The sequence below is a fragment of the Emydura macquarii genome, unplaced genomic scaffold (genome assembly GCF_026122565.2).
Source record: "Emydura macquarii macquarii isolate MOO-44397 ecotype Brisbane River unplaced genomic scaffold, CSIRO-AGI_Emac_v2 contig_480, whole genome shotgun sequence".
NCBI lineage: Eukaryota > Metazoa > Chordata > Testudines > Chelidae > Emydura > Emydura macquarii.
This window is the reverse complement of record NW_027130617.1, coordinates 5793613-5819483: the sequence shown is the minus strand read 5'-3', so window position 1 is coordinate 5819483 and position 25871 is coordinate 5793613. Positions and strand designations below refer to the sequence as shown.

The 25871-nt window shown below is 42.4% G+C and overlaps 1 protein-coding gene across 3 annotated transcripts; it reads right to left on the bottom strand.

Annotated features, from left to right (window-relative positions):
- On the bottom strand, positions 1 to 25871 carry DPH5 (diphthamide biosynthesis 5). Of its 3 annotated transcripts, none has more exons than XM_067538359.1 (8): positions 25691 to 25861; positions 25187 to 25372; positions 21891 to 22015; positions 14657 to 14765; positions 5636 to 5756; positions 3150 to 3189; positions 2018 to 2121; positions 1 to 171 (listed from the first exon to the last, which is right to left on the bottom strand). In XM_067538359.1, exons 1-8 carry the CDS (start codon positions 25850 to 25852, stop codon positions 122 to 124), a joined length of 897 nt encoding a protein of 298 aa, XP_067394460.1. In that variant the 5' UTR covers positions 25853 to 25861; the 3' UTR covers positions 1 to 121. The 3 variants fall into 3 exon arrangements, with proteins under 3 accessions (XP_067394460.1, XP_067394461.1, XP_067394459.1); XM_067538360.1 differs by lacking the exon at positions 1 to 171 and adding an exon at positions 204 to 459 and having other exon boundaries at positions 25810 to 25871; XM_067538358.1 differs by lacking the exon at positions 1 to 171 and adding an exon at positions 204 to 459.

The window sequence follows — 25871 nt, the reverse complement described above, 5'->3', positions numbered from 1 at the left end:
CTCCAGGGTTAGAACTTTTGGCATTTATGATGAGCTCAAACCTGTGAAATGAGCAGGACACTTTCCTTGCAGTTTCATGTCTTCATCTGCAGAGTGTGTGAACTCATGTTAGAGGGAACGCTCAGGCTCCCATGGTGTCGGAGGTAGCAGATACAAGTCCACTGACGCTGTCTGGATGTTTAAAGTAAGGATGGAAAAAAAACTCATTTAAAAATTGCCAGTAAAGGCTCTTTATTCAAGTGTTCTTTTGACATTCATTGTCTTCAAAGATAGATTCATTCACAGCAAAGAGCTTAAGCATATCTGTTTCCAGAGGATGCATGTTGCCTGCTATGATCATGGAATGTAGTGGACCACCTAGTTCCACTGTGGACATCTGTTGTAAGGTGCCTGAAGCAATTTTCTGATCCATAGCACCCACCCTTGCTAGGCCAACACAGATTGTGTTCTCTGTAATTTCTACAAAAGAAAATGCAATTTCAGGAAGGAATCCATCTCTTTCATTTTCTAGAGAGCAAATTCAAAGTGACAGTCTCTTTACTGAGCAATATTTCCATCATTGAAAGTAATGAATGTATTTTACATTTACAAAAGCATTCAATTTCAAGTTTCCAGTCTCTGATTTTAGTTAATCTAACATTTTAAATAAACCCAGGAGTTTTGTTGCGCAGTGGGATGGAAGTCTGTTCTTTGAGGAGATAAAGAATTAAAAGCCACACGGTTACAGTAGTTAGAAAGGAGTGTGGCAAACACGGGAAGCTGCTTACTAATGGTGGGTTGGGTATAATAAAGGAACTAGTTCCCTTCTCCAAGGGAATCTGCCTTTCAGTCAGTGCTAGTAGAAGGAAATTGGTCTAGGTGAGAAGATTACCTTACTTTGCATTCCTGCTTCCAGACCTGACTGGGGAGAAGTAAACTACTAAAAGAATAAGGGCAGGGAATTTGCACTAAAACGTATATTTGTAAATAAAAATCAAACCAAATTTTAATAGAAATACACAAATGAATTAAGGTGATGGTTTTAGCTCTGCTCTCTATAACGGTACAAATGCAAAGTAGCTACCTAATATATAGACTTGGTAGAATGTGGGGGTTTTTTTTATAACTGACATATCAATGGTATCAACCGACATACCAGTTTTTACCGTTCCACAAAATTATGGGTTTTAAGCATTTTTTGATTTATCAATTTAAAATTTCAGTTGTGGGGAAGGTTAAAATTATTTAATGACAGTTCATGCTGAGATTAAAAAAGTTAAAGCTTTAACTTCTTATTGTATATTTTGACATATGTTGTTGACAAAGTAAATAAATATCCCTAAAACAGACTAAGTTCTCAAGAAGCGTTTTTCTTTCGTTACCTATTTGAAAACTGACATCAACAAAAATGTCAGTTTGCATGAATATGATGAACTAGACATCCACCAACAAATCTAATCCTTCCCAAGCCTCTTTATATCAATGGGATTAATCTGAATTTACCCTAGTGTAAATAAGAATTTGGCCCATAACTAGTAGAGTGACTTAGGTGTCTACCTCACTTCTCCATCAAATGGAAACATAAAGGTACAGTTGTCTCAAGTGTTCACAGTACAGTTAAAGGGAAAATGTTGAGTTAGAATATTTTAAACAGTGCTAAAAACCTGTGTAAATAAATCCTCCATTCTGATCCCATCATACAGCCTCGCCTTGTTTAATGGCTCAAAAAGGAAAGATGAATGGTAACAGCGGTTCTCAAATTATGACAACTGTACCAGTTTAACCAGACTAAAGGCCCTGACTATACTTCCATAAACCACTAACTCCCAGTCACCAGGACTCTCTGCCTGCAGTACAGCTTGAGCTTTGCCAAATCCATCTTGCGATCAGCTGACTATGACTGAAGGCAGCCCACTTACACTTCAGGTCAGGGGCTGCTCAAACGAATAGCTGAGCAATAGTAGAGGCTCCTCAGTAAAGTTAGAGAAAGGAGAAAGCCTGAAGTGCTAGCACCTGCAAACAACTATTATATATGTACCTGGTTCTTCTCCTTGAAGCCTCCTATTTTGGACAATGGCAAGAAGCTGTTCTGCAGCTTGGTTCACACTCATGTACCGTGGCGATTCATAAATTTTCTTTCCTCTGGAAAAAAACTAATGTAAGAACTACCTTGCCAAATACTATTAAACCACAGAATACGAAGTAGTTGTAATTCTCTCAGCTCATTATTTCTACTGCAGTAGATTTCAGCTGAAACTCTTAACACGTAGGCTTTGTGGTAGGCCTTCACATGAGGGGGAAGGGTGAATTTCAGCTCAACTGCAGTCCCTGAGGTCTCCGCACACTTGTAAAACAGCAGGGCGTGATCTGGCTAATAGTTTGCTATATTGAGATTCTAATGAGACTGCTGGAAACTATACAGTTCCTGCCGCACTTTAGAAAAACAAAGCTCAAATAATTCAATGCTGTGTTCTCCCAACAGCCATCATGTAGGCAGATAATTACAGAACAGAAATATATTCAATTATTCTCAAACACTCTTCAGCTAGTTTGCCAACTCTGGCTACATGCAAGCAAAGTTTGCAAATGTGAGTCTAAGCCAAAAGTTGCAGCATGTCTCGAAGCAAGAGTTTACAGACCCAGTTATAAAAACAGGGTTTGGATGGAGATGGTTAAGAAATGACAAAACTTCTTTGAGACAGGTAAATGAACTTTAACTAACAGTATTAAAAATGCTTCCGTTCGGTGTTGAGAGAATGGAATGTCAGTACTCCAGATGCAGTTTCAGGCAAAAGCACTCTCTTGCTATTAGCCATTCATCTGCTTCAGGGAGACAGACTATACTGTGCAAGATTGAACAATAATAAGACTTCATTCACCCAACAATCTTTCATACAGAAGGAGGTAGTTAAGAATGGTTTGTTTATTGAACATAATACCGAAAACTAGTGTGCAGTTGCTGCAATCTAAGGGCTCAATCCCACTGAAATCCGTGGCAAAACTCCCATTCACTATAGTGAAGGCAGGGCTACACCTAACTGCTTTATTTCATTAAGACTGAGCATTTAAGGAACATGTGAGTGCAGCATTAGTAAGCAGGAGAAAGGATCTTCAACCAATTTTCATTAGAACCTGCTGATAATATATTTATTTTCAAAATAGTGACTCACCTCATCAGGTTTTCCAGAGATTGCTCCTTTACTTTAATGTCTGCAGGATAAAAGTTATATTTATTAGGCACAAAGAGACTTCATCTGAGGTACTGTAATCTTCTCACTCATCGTAATTTTCTAAACTCTTAAGGGCTTAGTGAATAGTTTAATTAATAGGTCCTTTTTGCTTATTTTCATATACCAATATTTTAGCTATTGTGGGAACTACGAATGTGGATTGCTAGCAAAGTAGTATCAACTCTATTACGATTCATGTATTCGTTATGAAAAAATATTTGCTCTTAACTATTTTCCTTTCCTTTTATAAAGAAGTAGTTTTACCTGGGATTGCATTACTTCTAGGATTCTAGAGCAAATAAACACAATGTTAAACAGCCCTTAAGTACTACAATGATGGACACAGGTCACAGGATTGAAAAATCTCAAATGATCCTGTTCTAAAATATTTAATCATATCAAGTTTCTGAAAGCCAGATGTATTGCCCACTTTATTCATAGATTTTAGGTTCAGTTGCACCTTTATGGTCAGAAGGCAAAGCAACATAACTGAACTACAGTATTCATTTTAACCACCACACAGGAACACAACTCATTAGCACTTCTTCCTGCCTCAATCAATTTCTGGATTTGTGTGTTTTAAATACACAGCAACTCTGTAATTTTAAGGAGCCTCCTGAGCTATCTCTGACAGGCACTCAAGTTCTATAATATGAAGCAATGAAAATTATATATGAAACAGCAGAATGCTTGTTTAGTTTGTACTGACTGTCAACTTTTGACTTGGTGGTATTCAAATCAGTGTGCATTACATTGCATACACTAAATACAGAGACAGGAGACTTACATCACACATCTTAAATTTGTATTTCAATGCATAAAAAAACTACAGAAAAGTAAAAGTTGGGGTAGGTTTTCAATTTTGAAATAGCTGTTCAGATTTTAGCATCAACCTTTGCCAAGGAAATTCTGAGGAAGAGGCACAACTTGGCCTTTTTTTTTTTTTTTTTTTAAAGTTGTGGGAACTACAGCTACCATTTATCAAAGTTCCACTACTTCCAAATCAGCACTATTTTTGCATTTGCTCATTTGTAAAATATCCTTTAATGTAATTTGACTAAACTATCAATTAAAAATAAAGACCACAGTCCAGTGGTATTAAAGGAACGCTTAATTTGAAATTATCAAGTTTCAAACACGAGTTAGTTTCATGGCAGGCACAGGACTTGACATATCCACCCCCACAAAACATTGTGGTTTTATAATTATTACAAAATTGTCTTCTCCCGTGCTCCTGTGTTTAAAAAAAAAAAATCAACACAGAAAAGGGAAACAGTGCAACAGTGATAACAGATGCAGAGTAAGTGAAGAAAAAAAAAATATCTCCCTCCTGCTCCCTTCTTTCAGTTTACTTGTAATAACAGGACTTCAAAAGTTTGCAGACAAAAGTAATTTAAATTCATGTTTCTTTTAAAAAGTTACCAAAATCTAATTTTAATTACCTCTGAAAACACATTTCTGTCCATGTAAAAAGTCAGTCAAAGGTGCAATGACACTTGTACATTTAAATTGTTTCCAGACTAAAATTCTTCCAACCCGCTCTGCATGTTTTTACTTAATCTATTAATTTGTTAAGCACTGACAGCTCCCTCCTGAATCCAAGAAACACATGGAAATGGTTTCATCCTGGACCTGGTCACAAGCCAAGGGCTCAATCCTGCACACATTTAAGCATGTGTAATTTTATGCACATGAACAGGCCCCCTGAAACCAGTGGGACTAATAACTATGTTATTAGAGTTATACACAGGCTTATGTATTTCCAGCATTGAGGTTTAAGATTTGGGTTACGGGATAGGGGCAAAGCGAAAGATCAGACAAAACAATGGGAGATGCTCAGGATGGCACTAATTTAAAATCAGTTTTAGATCCCCACTTTATGGTGTTTTTGTATACAATGTAACCTTGTCACATTGTAAATCTCTTCAGACATAAAAGCAAGGTCACTTTAGAAGTTGAGAATCATTTCATCAAGTGCTACAAATTTGGCTAATATGACATGCTTCTTCCAAGTTCGTGCCTATTAAGGTCTAAGCAATTAAGCAGTCAGATGACACTTCCTAATTACTGCAACCTGACTTGGATCCTGAGCAGGAGATATACTTGTCCTTAAAATGCAGTATGAGTTTAACAGCATCTAGAGATGTCTGATCCTTGTTGAATTCTATTGAAGCACTGTTTTGTTCTTTTTTAAATTCTTGACTCCCTTTTAGACATCCCTGGCCACAGTGAAACAAGGCCAGGGAAGCTATTCTATATTCACATAAGCAATACAAAAAGGATGCAATTTTTGGTATATTTTCTTCAAACAATTTTCAGGACTATAAATTAAGAACATTTTTCTTCTAAATGTCCTATGTCTGTCACCAGAGCCTCTGGATGTTGTACCAAATAGCAACTAAAGAACAAAGACAGATGTCCCTTACCAAGTAAGCACAGCGTGTGCATTCCATTCTGCTTGTTCTTCTTGATCTTGTCAAAAAAGCTTTCTGGTTTCCATGTATCCGTCCAGAAAACTACAGAAACAGTTTCTCCAAAGTTGTACAACTAAAAACAAAAAAAAACCCACACACGCAAAGAAGAAATTACTTAAGTGGGGATTACAAAGAGTTCCTATAATTTAAATATACAAAATTAAGGCTTGACAGAACTAAAACACTTGGAGGTCTTGAACCTGTTTAAGGAGGGAGCATTAGACTGGAATTCAGGCAACCTTCTAGGAAAGGGTATTGTCTAAACAATGTTTTTGTTGATTATGCAGGAAATAACTCTTTTTTTAAAAAGGTGTCCTGATTGCCCCTTGCTACATGGCAACTCCTTGTATTTCTTGGAAGGGTCTAATGCATTAACATGACTTTGTTTTTTCTTTTTATCTAAGTCTGGAACAAAGTTTCCCTCTCTGCTATGGAATAGGAAATCAGCTACTGTTCCGTCATCCTCCAAGCAGTGATGCATGTTGGAGAATGAGTAATGAAGCTGCCTCCTAAGACTTGTATCCAACTCTTTATTCTGGTCACCATTCTTCATTAACTTTCAATATTCCTTCAACCCTTAAAAGAACCCAATCACGTAGTCCTTATTCAGGCAAAACTCCCCAGTTAAGTCAAGGCAAATTGGGCTCTTTTGAAAGACTGAAGCAAAACTGTAGGTATCAAGTACATTATTTCCTAACACTATAAGGAAGCAGGTAGCCAGCCTCCAGTAATGCTGTAGCATCTGCAATGCCAGTGTAATGTTTCTACAAGCCTTGGGATACGTTATTCTTGTGATATTTGTATTAAAGTAGTACTCAGAGGCTTTGCAGAGGCTGAAGGCCCAGGGTGTTCTATATGAAGATGCTGTCCCTGTGCAAAAATAGTTAGACTCTAAAGAGACAGCCAATACCATGAAGATTAGAGGACAATGGATACAGCTAGATATCTTTTGTGTGTGTGTGTGTGTGTGTGTGTGTGTTGTGCGCATGTACACAATTAAATAACTGCAGATGGACAGTGGCAATTGCATTCACTTGTCCCTCAGTCTTTCAATCGTATATTGTCTGTCTTCTCACAGTAATGGGTGAGGTGGGCCATAGGCGATATTTGATACAGTTCTGTAGATTAGATCCAGGAGAACAATCCATTTTAAGGTACAGCATAAAATATAAATATTTTCCTGAGATGTAATTATACACAGAATTTGGCCTGCAAATCTTTATTACTGGTGGTGATGCATATGAAGGAAATAAGTCAACTTGGCTTTAAAATCCCAGGTTGAGTTGCAGGGTTGGGAGTTGGAAAACACATACTTATGCATCAACTCTAGGTTAACTTGATCTGAAAGGCAGCAGAGATGATAAACACTAAATCCTGATCTGTTTACTGTCTCACCTCAAAAGGTAGAAACACATCTTCAAGATCTTGGCTTAGCCATGTTGTGGTCAGTGCAGGTCCAGGGTGGGGCAACAAAGATGGATCTGCAGCTCTCTGAAATGGGGCAGGGTGGGGCTTGGCTCCAGAAGCCAGGGATACCTGGGGCAACAGATGCCCTGGCCATGCCCTTTTCCCCCTCTACACCGCTGCCACCTCTTCCCCCCCTCCCCTTACTTTAAATCCTACATAAAAGCAAAGAAAGGAGTGCAGCTCCCTCTTCTGTGCTATAAGCAGATGGGAGTTCCTCCTTCTGTCCCAGGCTTGGGAACTCTCCAATGATTCTCTTCTGTCATCCGTCACCTGGCTCCTAGCTACAGGTGGCAGACAAGAAACAGTTAAATAGATTGAAACGGGAGGGGGGGAGGGAACAGTTGCTTTTCAAGTCTGGGACGAGGAGCTCCCATCTGTTTTTAGCAGAGAAGGGGGAACTGCACTCCCTCTTCTGCTCCCCTTTCTTTAAATCTTACACAGAAGACAGTAGGGTGGTTCTAGGCCATCTGGGAGAGGGCACCCAAGAATCAGGTCTGCTATTTCAGTTCCGACTTTTGTGATGCTTCAAAGTTAGTTGTCTAGGGAACTGGTGCCCAAGTATTACCCATTCATGCTGAGAGGAGGACAGTACGTTCAGTGATTCTTGGCATGTTACACAAACTATTTCCTCATTTAAATATTACACTTCACTAACTCAAAGACATGAATTCACATTTCATAACCATGAAGTTCCTGCTGGTAAACTTTAAAAAAAAAAAAAAAAGTCACACTGAGGGGTAAGGTCTTGATTTAATTTTTAACTTTTTAAGTCCCATGTTGTAGAAATGGGGAGGAAGGGGAGGAAGTATTTTTCAGTTAGCTAGACCCCTCTCCATTTTGTACCAAAACATGGCCAGAAGCTGTTGAAACATAAATTGATGGATTTAAACCCACCCACCCTTTTTTTTTTTTTTTAAATTAAAGTTTATGCTCTGGAAATAGATTAGCCTTTAGTATTAAAGCTTAATTAGTGATCCACTTGCCTTAAAGTGTGAACTATAAATACTTTGGTAAATGAATAAACAATGTTCAGTTTCATGATGTAATTTTCTCTGCTGAAATGCTCTTTTATAGTTATAAAAAACACAGTCAGAAATTGGGCTAACAAAGTTAACAAGAGGAGATTACACAGTTGTACAGTATCACTGCTGGGTACATTCTACCGTCAGATTAGAAATATCTTGCCCCCAGGCCTCATATGCAAAATGAACGTGGGAGATGAGCAGCATCCAAACATCTTGGCTATCAGATCTGTCAGTGAGATCAATTATCTTTAATAATCTGAATTGTCTTCTCAACATGACTGGGATCACTGAAGGGCCAATCCAGACAGATTAGCAGCATCCTATTCTAGTCATTGGTGCAGCAACCCCATGGTCAGCCAGGGGCCCAGCATAAACAGACAAGCTTACTGGTTGACATCTGAAACCATCAGATCATTCACTACCAAATCAGGAGTGGTCTCCTCTCCAAAAGAAGGCCTGAATGTAAATTAGAAGCTACCTGCCCTGCCACTGGTGGCCAAGTACACACAGAGCAGAAAAGCTTTTCCCTTAACCAAACATCAAAGAAAAGGGTGGTTGGAGATTGGGTGACGATGTCTGCAATACAGACAACCATCCTGCTATGAACTGGACGGAAATAACCAACTCACTTCACATTATTATTTGATGACAGTTCTGAGGCTAATCACTCCTTTAGCCACTACACCTCTCTCCACAATGATTACTGACCTGAGCTAGGTATGAACTAGAGACCTAGGGTGTAAAACGTCCCTCTTTCCATTACCAATTACTCCTATTCTGTTATTTCTCACAGCACTGCTTCTCAGAGAATTGTGGCAGAGTCTTAGTGAAGCTGCATCTTCAAAAATGTGAGAAACTTTATGTGCTTGTCAATGTTTTAAACAAATCTTCTGTACGATTATCTGTTACAGTACAACTATGAAAAGCCAGGAAGAGCAGCCAGGTCTCCTGACTCCCCATCCAGTGCTCTCTCCACTAGACCAGACTGCCTCCCACAAAATGCAATGAAAAGCAGTGCAAACAAGATGGTCAGTTTCCTTTCACTTTGTTTTGTCCCAGCATAAACTGAAAATGTATTTAGTGCTTTCTATTTTATTTACATACTTAAAAAGAAAGAAAAGCAAATAGCTTTTTGTACCAAAGACTAAGGAGTCTACGGTTATTTTGTACCAGTATTTTTAAACACTGTGGTCATAAATTAGATAATACTGTTTATTGTCTGCAGTTCAGCACTTGGGCTAAATACAAACAAACTGCAAAGGTGGAATGAAGTATATTAGAGAGAATGGGCTAGATTCTGATCTCACTTACAGCAGTGTAAACCCACTGAAGGTTGAAGGCATCTTTCCTGGTTACATAAGCATTTTTTAAAAAGGTAATTGGCAATGTTTTCTCGGAGCTGAATGACTCTTCTTGCTCTCCCTGCCAGCCATGTTAGTCCGTTTAAAAAAAAAAAAAAGATGAATGGCACTAGTTGCAAGGTTGGAGGTTGAGGGGTTAAGCAGCTCTACTGCAGCTCCTAAAGCAGGGAAGGGAGGTTATGAAACAGAACCAGTTTGAGCCATGCCTTCCACACAGGCCTTTGGTACCATAGCAAGGGCATGAAAGGAAAACAACAACAACACACTGTGTACTGCAGCCAGCCTAGGGCTGGACTGCTTCCCATGTACTGGCTCTTTAGAGCTGCTTCTTGAGGCACACCAAAGCATTCATTTAGTTTTGGTCCTACGAACGGGGAAAGAATCCCTCTTTCAAATGGTAAGGGGATTATAAATTTAAGGTGGTGCAAGAAGTGTGCCCATAAGGCCAATTTTCAGCTAATTAATGGTGACAGTAATTGGATGTGGTTGCCAAAAGCAACACCATGTTAAAACTAGAGCAATTTGCTTATGTTTTTCCTTCTCTATCTATTCCAAGCCCCTCACCTTTAGTTGGTCCCTTCCCTCGTTCTTGTTCTCTCTCCCCCTACTCTCTGGCTCTTGTTAGTCAACCTCTCCCCTCCTGACCCCCTCTTTGTAGGTCCCAGTCTTTATATCTGTCCCCACAACTTGTCCCCCGCCTCACACTTCTATGCTACAGCATCTTTTCTATTGCAGCATTCCAGGGAGGGGAAAATTACAAGCCATTTTTGCCTCAGCAGTTGGCCTAACAGTGAAAAACCGAGCAAGGGAAGAGCTGAAGCCTGTGGAAGGCAGCAAAGAACTTGTCCCTTCATTCCACCTACAGGCTACATGCTGTACGTTCGTGGAAAGAAGTAGGGCTGAAACCATGCCTGTTTCCCCAAGTAGGTGAGCAGGGGAAGAGCGGAGGTCATTGCTCAAAACACTTGGCTTCCCAATACCGCCAGATCAGCTGCTGGGGAGGAAGGCTGCAGTGCTCCAGCAGACACCAACTGGCAGAAGTGCTATGTGAGGGCTTTAGACTGCACCCCCTCCCCAGTCTCCCCAGCAGGACATTCTACATGCATAGATACAGAATTGCAGAGCCTTTAGAATGGTGCTTAGTGCCAGAAATTGTGATATTGCATTAACAAGTACCACTGAGACCATCCAACTTCACAGATCAGAGTCCAGAGGGCAATGCAGAGAAGAACCCACTAGTACTAGGTTTCAGTGGCAATTCACACCCAAGGCACTTTCCCACCTGGCTTGTTTGTCCTGTTTTAACTCATTTTGGAAAAATAAAAGGAACATTCTCCAAATCTTGAACAAAAGCCTGATACTGCAACCAGGAAGACAGAGCACACAACAGCGTGAAGAGAGAGGCACAGCCAGGATCTTGAGGCTTTGGTGCAACATGACTAGAGCTTGTACCTGTCTTGCAATGTGCCTAATTGATCGAGCGCTCAAAAAACCTCCAACCAACTTATCAAAAACTGTAGAGAAAGAGTTTTTCAGAAAAACTCTGCATTAAAGGACTTAATAAAAAGATCTTGTCCCTTTAATGTGATATGAACCTCTGCAATGGCTTCTTTAACACGTTTACTACATGCAGTCTCTATCTGTTATCACAGAGGTTCTCCATACCAGTAGCACAGATCTGGACTGCATGGGAGAGATGTTTTCAGAATGGATGCACATTTTTTCCTTCCAAAATATTTTGCTTTTGATGTACAAAATAGCAAAAACTACATTTCTGCTCTTTCAGTCCCCGAAACAGTAAGTCCAACTCTAGTTCATGCTGAAATCTGTAGTTTATAGCTTATGGCAGCATCTTTGTAGAAATAAGTACACAAAAAGTGATGTATAGTACCAGAATGCTTACTCTATTAGCGTCAATGATTCTCTGCGCAGTAAGAATATGCAATTAATAGCACGTTATATGCTGCACAGAAAGAACATCATATGATAGACACATTCTTTTGTGAGCAGCTTGAGCAAAAACTGCATTTAGCCCAGACCGAGTCTAATCAGCAGCTATAGCTCTTTGTTCTGAAAACCATAAATACAATCTATAAAGGTGTTTCCTGTTTTTCACTAGTAGAGTAAGTTTTGTATCAAGATCACTTTAAAGGACAAAAAAACCCAAACCCGTTCTGTAACACCTCCTAAAACACATGAAACAAATTCATGACAGGCGACAATTACGAAAATAAAGAAGTGGGGAGTGTTAAGGGAGGAGGGAAGTGACAGTCACAACAAATAGATGACACGTGCTTTGATCTCCCTTCCTGATTTGTTTGCTTCCCCAAGGAGCACTGAAGATTTAAATATTCAGTTTGGTTACGGTCCTTTCCTGCAATACAACATGATCAGGATTTCCCAGGGTGTTTTTCACAAGAATGGGAATATGCTGATTTATGAGAGAGAAGCCCCTCCCAGGTTAAGACCAAAAAAGACTATTGCAAGGGTGAATAATCCCATGTTCCCTTCATGGTACGTTCCCTCAGCATTGGATAAAGAAAGTAAAGACAATTTTTTAAGGAAATGCATATGTAATCTATAGCATGGATTGTTTTAAGGGCAGTCCTGATTAGAGACTGCTTCTCCATAGCAGCATTAGATCCCCTTCCTGTAATAACTGCTGCAGGGTTGGACAAACTTTCAGAAACCCTACGGATTTTTAATACAGGGACCTGCACTATCAGGGGTTGGATTGGAGCGTTAGCCCGGCAGTTTCTCTCCTAATGGCAAAGAAAGCAAGACCATCCCATGCTAACGAGTAGTAGGAACTCATTGCCAACTCTTGAGAGTAGAGACAAATTGTGCACCACCATAAAACAGATGGGGGAAAAAACCAACCCTTGTGCTGCCCTATACTTACATAAGTGCAGCCATGTGGCAACCGCCACCTGTCTACTGCATATGTACGTTTTAACACCAAAAGTCTACTTCCTTCCTAAAAGATAATCTGACCTCCCTTTACAGCAACAGGCAGGTGTTGGGAGCAAGTACTCAGCGGGGGAGTTATCACACTTCTAAGGTCACGGGTTGTGTTCCCTGAGGGCAAGTGTACACTACAATTAACATTCATATTTCAACCATTGTGCTGCAGAACTCATGCTCAACTGCTAGAGCAGAGAGGGCTCAGTCATTTTTACCACTATGGATACGTCTACACTGGAACTGGAGGTATAATTTCCCACTCGGGTAGACGTAGCTATGCTAGCTTTGACTGAGCTAAGGCACTAAAAGTAGCAGGATAGCCATGGCTGAGCGGGCAGCAGGATGGGTTAGCCACCTTGAGTACAGACCTAGGGATTGTATTTGGGTTGGATGGCCTGTCTCACCGCCTGTGCAGCCTCGGCTACCTGCTATTTTTAGCAAACTAATTCACTCAAAGCTAGCAGGGACATGTCTACCCAACTTGGAAATTACACCTCCAGTTCCCATGTAGACGTACCCTGTGTCACAAAAGCCTGCTCAGAGTAAAAGCCTATGCCATATCTACCACTGGTACCGCTGTGCTGTTGCTGGCAACTGCTGAAATATGACTATTTTTTTCTGGTCTATGTTTGGAGGTATCAGTTATTTCTGTTAAAAACAGGCAACTCTCCCTTCTCTAGGCTAGAAGGGCCGGTTTCTTTCCGAAACGGAAATACTCTGGACATGCATCTAACCGCTTGTTTACGCCCTGATCCTCCAACTGGCTCCTCATGAGCAGGCCTGCTATGCTCACATAGAGCCTCACTGACTCTTCACAGGGGCCTACACGTGTGGAGCCAGTTGCAGGACTGAGGCCTTCAATGACCAGTTCAGTGGGGGCAGAGATGGTGTATGGTTGAGCATCCTGCCAATGTTCATTATTAACTAGAGTAACAGAGGGGAAAGTTGTAGAAAGCCAATATACATATGATTAGCGACAACAGATGTTGGCATAGCATTTTTCCTGTGTGATAGGCAGAGAGGTTCAGGACATCTATGAAAGGAAGCTGCCTAGTATTTGCTTGCTGGACACCAATTAGATCATCACTGCCTTAAATTTGTGAGAAGCAGAGAAACTGGACCTACAGTAGTTACATGGCTTGAAAACCGTTTATACTGGATACTAACTTATTCCACGATTGAGTCAGGGAGTTCCTGTGAGTTTTCCAGCCAAACAGCACCCATTTTTCCTTTATATATTAAATGAAAATACTCCAACTTCCACCTTGGGGACTAGAACTATTTTCTTTTCTTCCCTTGAAACTATATAGCTGCCAGTAGTTGATTATTTGATTGGGGAAACGGGGAAGGGAGAGAGGAGCGAGGAGGGGAACATAAAGAAGGTTTTACAAGACAGGTAGAGCAGCCCACGACAAAGTTATTTTCTTTAACATTTTAAAATAGATCTCTGGTTAGATCTTTTCTGGGCCTGGGAGGCTCCGGAAAGTAATCTATGGGACACACAACAGGCTAATTTCTTAAAAAAAAATAAATATTCAAGGTATGTGGCTCTCATCCTTGCACTCCCTGATAGAACAAAAATAAATGATCTGTTGGCAGACAGGCAGGGAAACTGAAGAGGTGAGGGTCAACTCAAAAATATGTCTGATGCCAGATTTCTGACATCACTTTTAATCTGGGTTTGGGATAATACACAGAATCATGTATGTACCATTTTATCTCCATTGACAGTATATTTCTCAAGCGGATAACAACTTCATTGAAAATTAACAACTTCACCTTACCAGATGACCACCAGTAGGAGCAATAAGCCATTAAGCATTGTAACACATGAAATTACCTATGAAATGCCTAGAAAATACTGCCTAGTTTTGTTCATGGGGAGAGAAACCAGAATTGTCACCCATTTATTCACATGTACATCAATACAAATAGGAATTTTGCTTTCCAAACATTAAGTTACATAGTAATGAAAAGTATGGAACAAGCTGAAAAGGAAATGTTAACTAACACATTCTGAAAACTTGCCAGAATTTCTACAGCTGTGTTCCTTAAAAGTTTAGATTGCATCATGCGGCCCTTTAGTAATTTCAGAGCGGTAGAGATCATTAATTCTAACATTATCAATTGTAGAACAGTATGTATAAAAGAATTACCTGTAAACCACAGCAGCCCACTGCATTCATTATGGAAGCATTATGAATAACTCTGTATGGAATCCCAAGCTTTACTGCACGCAGAACAAGATCACTGTGCGTTGTGGCCCTGTGGTAAGGAAGGAATGGGTTAGACTGACAAGAAACAGTGACTGAGCATAACCATCAGTGTAGCTTGTTTTGAAAGTAAAAATAAAATGCTTCATGAGTAAAGTTATGCAGTGGTAGTAAGACTGACTTTACCATAACAATAAGTAGCAAAAAAAAAAGGGCTAAAAGCATAGGGACCCACATGAACATCACAGCTCCCAGTTGCTTTCTCAAAGTTAAAACTGAAACACTAGCACGTTTATTATTTTTTAAAATAGCTTTTGATAGCAACTTAAAGAGGAAAGTCCTATTTCTCCTTTGTCTTTTGCAGGTGTCTGCTGAATATCTGTTGAAGAGCTAACGTCAGCTTTACTTAGCACAGAGAACAACCTGGCCATAACTCCAGTATTCTTCTTCGAGTGATGGTCCCTATATGGATTCCAGATGTGGGTGCGCATGCGCACCAGGTGCTGAAGTTGTTTCTAGTACTGTCCATTGACCTACATGTGCATCAGCTATGTGGTGTGTCTGAGACTTTAAGAGGCTGTGTGGGTCGATGCCGCTCCAGTTCCCTCTTACCGCCACATGGCTAGAGTCAGAACCCCAGTTCCTTAGTGCTCTTAGCTTGTTAAGAGAACTTTGTCCATTTTTTCCTGCCCTTTTGTACATATTTTTTCTAGTTGTATATAGTTACCACCGTTGTTTGTTAGTTAGGACTCCCCTGTTGGACTTCTTCCCTTCATAAGGCAACTCCCCACCTTCTCAGGGACTGCGCCCCAGCAAGGCAGCTTCAAAAGTTGTGCTTTGTGCCTGTGCTCCTTCTGTGAGTGACGAGCACCAATGTTGTCCCTATTGCCAAGCACACATGGTCACCTGCTGTTCCATCTGCCGCTCGTTCCCGCCTCACACTCGGGAAGCTAGAGAACTTTGCTTCCGCAAACATTTGATGTAGGAGGTTATGTGCCAACACGCACAATCGGATCCAGAACCGACAGATCTACCCGAGTGGCGTCCATCACCGCCAGTAAGCGCTCCCCTGGTCCCTTCCTGTGCATCAGCACCCAAGGTACCACTGCAACCACCAAAGCCCCACTGTGACCACAAGAAGCATGGACACGGGCATAAGAGCGGGTCCCCAATGGCCTCTAAATGTAGCGTTGCCTCCTTGCGCTGCACCACGACCCGGCTGCTCCACTTCCTAAGAAGCCTCGCGTGGAGGCTTGTCCAAGCACCACAGCAAACTGCTGGCACCGCCTCCAGCCATAGCCACAAATTTCATAGTCTGCCAATTTCACCTCTGGCAACGGCGATGCTGCCTGGTCCCCGGCATGCCAGGACTCCTGTCTCCAGATGCCCATGGCTGAGCTGATGCTGCCATACACAAGCTCCCCTCAGCGCCCTGGCCACCTTGAGGCTCCCATCTCCAGCGGATGAACCTCTCCTGCTCGAGCAACACCCTATTCTGCATTTCCTTGTACCGATGGCCCCATGTCTGCCAGAACCTCCTTGGATTCTTATGGTCCTCTAGGTCGGGCTCCTCCTCCTCCCTATGCGATCCTACAGCCCAGATCCTCAGCGACAACCGCCCTACCTGGCAGCATATGTAGGGTGACAAGATGTCCCGATTTCATAGGGACAGTGCTGATAGTTGGGGCTTTGTCTTATTTGGGGGGCCTATTACCCCTCACTCCCCGTCCCGATTTTTGACACTTGCTATCTGGTCAGCCTAAGTGTACAGCCCTTCTGCGGGGGCATGGTTCCGACACCCCTGGGGTATGGACTTCCAGTTTATCCATCCACCCCCCCCAATTCGTTCATGGTCTGCATGGGGACCAAATGCACCTGACAGAAACACTTCAAGGCAAAAAACTGAACCTTCTGGAGTGCAAGGTTTACTCCTCCACAGGCCTCCAGTTTTGTATTGCCAACTACCAGGCCCTGCTGGGAAAGAACGACTTCCTCTCATACTCCAAGTTGGTGGAGCTCCAGGCCTTCTTCCCAGCGGAGAAGCAGCAGGATTACCGGGCACTGCTGGATGAAGGCAAGCTGGTTGCCAAGGTGGCTCCCCCAAGCTGCGGTCAACACCCCCATTCTTGATCTCCGGTTGCTGAACAAATTCATTTGCAAATTCTGGTTCCAGATGGTCATGCTCCCTCCCATTATCCCATCTCTCCCCCAGGCGACCTGGTTCGCAGCTCTCAATATGAAGGATGCAGTCTTTCACATAGACATCCACCCCGCTCATCAAAAGTTCCTGTTTCACAGTGGGACACTCTCACTATCAGATCCTTCAGGGTCTTGCCCAGACTCTTCCTCACCATTGCAGACCGCTGCTGGGGACACGTCCTCTCCTCACAATGCCTCTCTAAATGGATCTCCCATTGCATTGTTGCATTCCTTCACCACCTCGAGTCATATCCCACTCCATGCAGGCACATGCCACCGTGTCAGCCTTCCTTGTAGATGCACCGTGGAAGGACATTTGTAAAATGACCCTGTGGTCCTCTGCCCACACCTTTGCTGTCACTACACCATTGCTGCAGCGGTGGCGGTGGATGCGGTGGTTGGCCATGCCATCCTGCAGATTGTGACTTCCTGAGAGTGCTCTCACCCACCTCCACACTTAGCTCTGCTCGCTACGTACCCACATCTGGATTCCATATAGGGACCATCACTCAAAGAAGAAAATGAGGTTACTTACTGTAATGGGGTGTTCTCTGAGACATGTAGTCCCTATTTGGATCCAATACCCACCCTCCATCGCCTCTGCTGCAGGCTCTTTTGCTTGCTGATATGAGGGACCTGAGGCAGCGGCGTCCTGAACAGCTTCTTAAAGCCTCTGCCACCCCATGCGGCCAACGCACATGTGGGTCAACGAACATCAATACAAATAGTTCTGGATCTGGTGCATGGCATGCATGTGCACCCACGTCTGGAATCCAAATAGGGACCACACATCTTGAAGAACCCCCACTTACAGTAAGTAACTTTTTCCTGTAATTAGCATGCAACCAGGCCTTATCATAGCTGTACTGAGAACCGGTGAAAACACATTAGAAAGACAGCAGTACACAGTATACAGAATGTTTTAAAGATTTATGCATACTGTAAATGTACATGTATACAGTAGCTATTCATTAACTTGGAAAAGCAAGCCTGACGTGCAAACTATTCTCTTTGACATATTTAAGTACTGAAGTCCACAAAGACTCAGGGAAACTGCTCTGGGATATGTAAAGAACATACAAAGGAGGGGGAAAATCCATTCCAGAAGTAAATAAGAACAATCCCCATTTAAACTTACCATAAGCTGAATTTGGCTCAACATACCCATCAATCAGTATGCACCCCGTATCTTCACATTTGGACTAAACTCTCTGCCAGGTTAATGAGAGCTTTGCCCAGATGAAGACTGCAGGATTGAGCTCCAAGTACTATCAGCATCAGAAATGCACAAAGATCCAAATTAATCTTATTTTTGAATTGCAACAATTTAAAACAAATTAATTTTGATTTCAAATGGGACATGTGCATGTTAAGATGTTTAACAAGGATTATACTCTCCACATTACATGTGAAAATGTGTTTAAATAACAAATCTGTCAAATCTGAACAATGGCTTCAGCTGTCTCCTCTTCTCCTAAGGTACCTCAGTCAATGCTGCCTATTCCATACAGGGAAACAGGAAAAGCAGCAGCATCTGGTTGAGCAGAGTAATTAAACAGGAGGGTTGTTTTAGCCCTGATATCCTCTGTAATTCAAGTCTAATTCTCAAAGAGTTCCCTCAGTCCCTGGCCTGACCATTTCCCAACCCTAGTGCATTTCTGTTATGCTACTACTTAGGCAGGTCAGCTGCTATAGATATTGACACAGAAATGTGGCAGCAGCTGGTGGGGGAGGGAGGAAGAATCAGTTTTTAAAAAATATGATAAAGCCCCATTCATCTACAGCAGACTAAGCCCTTGTCTCCACTAGTACTTATGCCAACAAAACTTTTGTTGCTCAGGGGTGTGAAAAAACACCCCCTCTTGAGCAACATAAATGTTGCTGGCATAAGCACTGTGTGTGGGAGATGCTCTCCTGCCGACATAGCTACCACTGCTCGTTTAGGTGGCTTTACTATGTCATAACGTATGACATAACGTAGCTACTACACAAGCACTCTTACAACAGTACTATAAATCGTACAGCACTGTGCCGCTGTAAATTTTAAGTGTAGACTAGCCCTTTGTAGAGGAGTCTGAATTTTGGGAAGTCAGGGAGTACTGCTAGAAATAGATTACAATACCTAGGAGAGCAGCAGAGTTCCCTCATGAACTGCTAAACTTGCATCCCACCCCCTACACTTCCATGAGCAAAGAATACCCAAGCACATCTGCTTGTGGGAGAGCAGGGGGCTGACTCTTCAGCCGTGTCCCCTTTTCTCCATATCCATGGCATAAGGGCTCAGAAGGACTTTGTGAATCAGGGGAACAGCTGGCTTTATTTAATGAAATCTGCTCCAATCAGAATCTTTTCCCACTAAGCCCCTCTGCAAGGGTAGCTGCAGGCAGTGTGCTCACAAACAGGGACTCAGCCAATTGCAGCAGGGGGCCTGAGGGAGGAAGCCCTCTGTGCCCTTGTCTACACTATCACTTTCCCTAGCACTGGTAGCAGCTTCACAGGCAGTAGCAATGATGGAAACCCTCACATAAATAAACGCGCACCTGCATCCAGTTTATTTCAGTCACCGCATTGTCTGACGGTGCTAAAAGTTGCCTGGTTTACATTAGTACATCCTACCACTATTGCAGACACAACAGTGAATGGACCAAGGATGGGGATAAAGAACTGAAAAATTCCAGTGTATCTGCCCCTTGTGTGGATGTCTCTGTATCAGCCAGACTGAAAGGCCACACTTCCTGCACTCACTAAACCACTCTTTCTTGAAGGACAGATTACTTGCAAACTCTGGAGGTCAACTTTTAGAGTTTCCTGGCTCCTCCATCACCCTCCCACAGGGTTTTCCACAGGATAGGACAATCCTGCTCTTTGTTACTAGGAGCAACCAGTCACCTCATAGCCCTACAGGGAGCAGGAGTGCTTGGAGCAATCAGAAAGAAAAAGATATCTGAAACGAGGTGCATTAAACTTCAGAACACTGTTCTTCAGTAACTTGCCTTCAACACTCATGAGAGTACAAACACTAACTGACAGAAATATACACCATGGACTGTGCTATCCTGCTTATAAATGGTTAATGTATGTCACAGGCTTTATGAATTTTATATCTACAGCTAAAAATTAATCCATATTTCCCTCAGATTTAGCATAAAAATTGATATATTAATAAACTGAAAGAGTTATTGTGGGATTCTTAGTTTCATTTCTTGTTTGCAAAGTTCCCCTACCCCCACCAAATGATTTGGCCACAGTTTAGTTGACCATCCTAGAGGAAAACGTTTCTATAAGGAACATGAACAAATTACTGAACTCCAGTGTCTAGTTTTAAATCCATGAGGCACATAAGTGGCCTGATTTTCAGAGGTATTGTGCAATTGTAGCTCCTATTGATATAAGTAGTTCTGGGTGCTCAACCTGTCTGAACAGTAAGCCACTTGGGGGGGAGGGGGGGAATACGGAGTTACCTAGCTTTAGTTATCCAACTTTGAAAATTATGGCTATATAATACACTGCACAATGCTCTAGAACATCAACATCACCAACCAACTTCAAAGCTGCCTGGAGTTAGATCTTAGGGTCCTGGTCCTGCAATATAGTCTCCTCCCAGCCCCACGCAGGGGGACCCTTACATCCTCCCTTATGGAGACTCACTGAAGTCAGTGGAGCTCCACACAGGCATTAGAGTCTGCCCACATGGATCTGACTGCAGAACTGGGGCCTAAAAGCCTACACATTTAGACACCGTAAATAAAAGTTTTAGAAAATACTTCATACTTTTTCAAGACAGAGTATGTTATAATAAAAATTATGTTTCTATATTATGTGTTTTTAATAATTAAAAACATTGGTATACGCATTTGCAGAAGCAGGCCAGGTGACCCCCATGCAACCTCCAACTAGGTTTTGATGGACACAGTCATTATGTGGTTTGTATGCCTAAATTTATTTCTGGATTACAGCAAGAGGGTCCAGGTACTGCACCTTTAACTTAAACCCTGATTTGAATGGCAATGCACATTGAAAAGTATAATTACTTCAATATTTCTAAATAACCAGCATCATCTGCAGCTACATAGTTTAATAAAAAGAAATTATCTTATAATGTTTCCCCAGGGTCTGTATATACATAAATTACTCTTCTCCTTTACAACCTCTCCCCCCCATTAAACTGTGTGCTCAGTGATTTAATTTTCCTTGTGTCCCTTAAAGCTGTGATACAAGTCTTGGATCACCAGCTGGAGACAAAGATCTCTTCTGTATGGCTTGACATTACAGATTGATGATGCTTGATGGGATAGGCTCTTCTGGTAAGAGAAAAAGGCTATAGCTTTCAGCAGGAATAAGAAATGGAAATAAGAGGCTTAATAAACCAAACTGATAAGACATTTATAATGACCCAGCTGTCCTTAAATATTAGAATAGATATAACCAAAAGCGTGTGCAACCAACACCAGCATCCAATTAAAAAGCAACTGAAAACACAAACCATGATTAATAGAATGTTCTCTTACAAAGAAAACATTCTTGATTTCTTGATTGCATTTCTTGATTATGTAATAGCTTAGAACTTCTTCTGCTAAACTGATAAAATTTAAAACACTGGGTTTTTTATGCAGGGCAGCTTGGATAATGGCAATTAATTTTACAGTTGTCGCTTGACTGTTGAAGGGAAGATTTATATACCTATGTGAGTGCCTGTGGATCTGAGCTCCTATCTGATAAGGATGTTTTTGCAAGCTGTTCGGGTGCAAGAACTGAAAACAAGATTAAGAAAGTGTGAGAAATGTATTTGCATTTGCATCAAATCAAATGTAGCCAATTGTGCAAGAAAATGAATGTGGGCCATTCCTACCGTTTATGAAAACGATATGTTTCTTTTTCCAAGCAAGAAAATTATGATAACATGATAAAGGACTGTAAAGGACTAGCAGTAGCCAAATGATCAAGCCAGAAGAATAATTAAAATGTTGCCTCTTCTTACCCAAATGGATCACCAACTACAAGAAAAGCAACATCACAGATATCAGCATCTTTTAAAATATCATCTGCTTCTTGTTCCACTGTTTCTCTGTCAGCCAGAATCAATTCTCTCCCATAGAACTTCTCCTAGACATTGAAGTAAAATATCAAAATTAAACAGCTCATGATGACTTCCATTTGTCTCAGTCTGTTTTCTGCGGCATCCAATCAGATGTAGATCAGACATTAGCTAAAACTGTGCTATGACCCAGTTTTTTTTATATCATGTTGTAATTAACCAGTCTTTAAATCATTATTTATTAGTATCCCCAGTGGAAGGAGACTCCAACAGCTGATGCTTGGTTTCTCTGCACTTCAGATTCACCCTCCAACTCTGGTTCTGCATGCTGAATACCTTTCCATGCATATTGATATGATAACACAGTTAGCCTCTGATCCTTCAAACACTTACCTTTGAACAGATGAGCAATCCTGCTTAAATCAATGAACTATACATGTTCTTTAAATTAAGCTCGTGTGTGAGCATTTAAAGGATCAGGGCCTCACATAGGAACCATGATACTTAGTTCAGTTCTAGAATGTTTAGTGACTATCTTGCACAACTGTACATCCTTATAATTCAAGTTTCATCATCCTATGTAAGTACTATTATTACATTAGATTACAAGCTTCTTCAGGGCAGGGGTCAGACTGTCATGTCTTTCTGTTCTGGGATCTGGTAGACCTAGGTTCAATACACTGCTCCGCTACAGACCTCCAGCGTGACCTTGGGCAAGTCATGTTGGGCTAGACCTACAAAGGTATTTAGGCACCCAACCGCCTTTTCGGGCACCGAAAACCAATACTGAGGTGCCAGTGACATTCACAAAACCATTGGTCAGCTGGTGTCTGAAGTCCCCCCTGGCAAGCCTATGCACAGCCAACAGCTAATTAGCAGCTCATGCCTAAACCCCAGCAGGGTTCTCATACTTAGCATCCCCTTACTATCTCTGCAGTGGGGCCTGACAGCACATCTACCAGGTCAGGCCTTGTGCAAGCCAGGGGTGAGAAGAGTGGGAGTTTTTCAGGTGAGGGTGTGAACCTCCCAGGACAGTCAATAGCCCAGTTACAAGAGCACTCACGTGGGATGGGGGAGACCCGCCATGTGGGCTGTTTTGAAATCCCTGCTCTGCCTGATTTGGAGCCAGGGCTTGAATCTAGGTCCTCCATATCCCAGGAAAATGCCCTAGAATTGGGCTGTTGGCTACAAGATCCACACAGTTCTTCCAACAAATTGAAAGCCGACCTAGATAGTTAATATGCAATAGCTTTAACACATATTATTTTAAGCTGGGTTGATAAAGCAAATCATGCTGTTTGGACTTTGAGGTTTATCAGAAAAAAGAGGAGTAAGTGGACTGAGGAACTAAACACAAGTATTATTTAACATTTGTTTAGTGGTAGTGCTTAAAAGTCAACAAGACTGGTCTGGACTGGCAGTGGGAAAGTGAATCATCTGAAGAGCACGTCAACAGGGCTACCCAAAGGTTGGGGGAAGGCACAAAAATTTGTCTCAGAACCCCCATTTCAGAGGCCCCAAATCCATGGGACTGGAGGTAGGGGCATTATAACCTTGAGCATGCTGTCACAGTGCCACTCAGATTTAGCCCAGCTACTTCTCCATCATGACAGAGGGGCAGCTGGGCCAAATCTGAGTGAATGAGCCAAGATGCAATGCTATGCACTCAGATTTGGCCTCAGCACTATTGACGGAGGGATGGCTAGGTCAAAACTGAGTCATGCTGTGACCCCATATGCCAGGTCGCAATATACAGAGCAGGGAGCTGGGCTCAGCCTTGCAGGACAGGAACCAACACTGCAGAGTGAATGTGTGCAAGGTGGGCTCACTCTCCAACACCGTCGCCCAGAGCTCCTGTTTCAGGATGGAGGGGCCTCAATTTCAGATTTGACCCCAGATTCCCACAAACGTCTGTGAGACCCTACATGTCAAGATTATGGGATGGGTTTTAGCAATTCATTGCAAGCCAGTGTCCTCATCTCTAGACAGCTTTCTGATTCCCTGTATTGTTGCTCATATGCGATCGCTCACCAAACCATTAAGCAGCCAGTTTCCAGGTGTCATCTACTTCTAACTTGGTCAGTAGTGTCCTAAGAGTCATTCTTTTTCATCTGAAGAACTAGCCATTTATTCCTTTTTTTTTTCTGTTTTTTTTCTCTTTCCCATCTCCTAACCAGACTCATAGCCTTAAGAAGGCCTCATCCTAGGAATATTAAACGTTCAAACCTAAGCCATATCAGTGACTTCATGAAAAGCTGTTTGAAAGAATAACAACAGCTCAATTTTGCCAAGGTTTACTATTTGGAAAATCTAAACTAAATATTTTGTTTCTGATAAATTAAACCCAAATCAAACATTTCAGGCAGTTTATTGTTGAACTGACATTTATGTATGTTGCAGTTCAGGTGTTTTACATCCTCATTGGCTCCTAAGCAGTGGGCTCTAGACTACATCTCCCATGATGCACTGAAGTTTTCCCTATGACCAAATTGTGTGATGCATTATAAGAGACTTAGTCTAGACAGGGAAAAGCATAAGGGCATGAAGCAACCTAACTGCAATTCAGATGAGGAACCACTGACAGCACCATAGGCAGATACAGTTTAACATTCAACAGACCAAAAATAAGGTCTTTTTTACACAGTGCATTAGTCTGCATCAGTGGGATGCACATTTTAACGTGCACTAACTGGCCTGGGTGGTCCCTGCTGATGTGCACTAAAAGTCTTTTAGTGCATGTTAATGTAGTCCTAATTCAGCACTACACTAACGTGCACTCGGGATCTTTCAGTGTGTGTCAGCAGGGTCCCAGATGGGCCAGTTAGTGTGTGACACACACATCACTGTGCACTAGAATGTACACTTCTGTGGTACTGACTTACGCACTGCTTTAAAAGTTCCAGTTAAACAATGAAATGTTTATGCATTTCTGAACAGATTTTTCTAACTTTCTGTTCCACAAAACATTTTTATATTTAGACTTTGTCCCAATTTGGGATAAAAACGAATGTTGAAATAGTGGAATTTCCTGTGGCTTAACAAGCTAGAGAGACAAGTTACTCACATAAAATGCTTGCTGGGTTTGTTAATATAAAAGACGCTTTACCATTCTTTCTTCTACTGAGTTGCATTATTGTTTTTTCCTGGTAATGTTACTGATCCACAATACCCTGGAGCTCCCTTAATACCTTTTTTGAAATCACAGTAACAACTTTCAATTCAGCGGTATATAAACCTACCAGTACTTCCTTCCCTACAGTTAGGATCGACGTGTAGGCCTCCAGGTAGACTCTGCGGCACTGCTTTACAACCTCCAGTCCTTTCACTGTAATATCTTTGGCATCTCCCAGCCCCAGTCCAATCAGATACAGCATTTTAATTCCAGGAGTGGAACAGATGCCAGCTCCAGAGTGTGACTCTGTAACCTGCCACAAGACGGACACTGGGATCAGAGCGGGTCAGCCCGTGCCCTGGATTGCTGTGGGCCGCCGCAGGGGAGCACTAACTGCAGGACTCCCCGGCAGAGCTCGGGGTCAGCCGGGGCACTGGGCGCGATGCCCCGTAGGGGTTACCGGGCAGCTCGGTGACGACCCTCCACCGTACAGTTCTCGGACGCAAAGCAGCTTCCCCCTAACGTAGCATCCCGACCCCTGGCCCCGCATCCAGCGCCCCGCCCCGGGCTACCACCGGCTGAGCCCCTGCAAAAGATCCCCTCGGCTCACGGAGCCGCCCACAGCTTGTACCAGCGGCACGCGCGGCAGGCGCCTAGGCCCGGACCCGGAGCGCGCTGGGCCGCGCTGGCTCCGCACGCACAGGGGGGGCACCGAGCCTGGCTCGCGGCGGGGGCGGGGCCAGTCCAAACCTGCTCGGGTCGCGGCGAGTCCCAGGGACCACCACGACCCCATACGGCACCGCCGCCGCAAA

Excerpts from the sequence above, each read along its gene's own strand:
- DPH5 (XM_067538358.1), bottom strand. The coding sequence starts at position 25,852 with ATGGGGTCGTGGTGGTCCCTGGGACTCGCCGCGACCCGAGCAGGTTTG. Across the intron at positions 22,016-25,186 it reads CTGTAGGGAAGGAAGTACTG|GAGAAGTTCTATGGGAGAGA; the intron begins GTAGGTTTATAT and ends TTCAATGTCTAG. Across the intron at positions 460-2,017 it reads GCTTCAAGGAGAAGAACCAG|AAATTACAGAGAACACAATC; the intron begins GTACATATATAA and ends TTTCTTTTGTAG.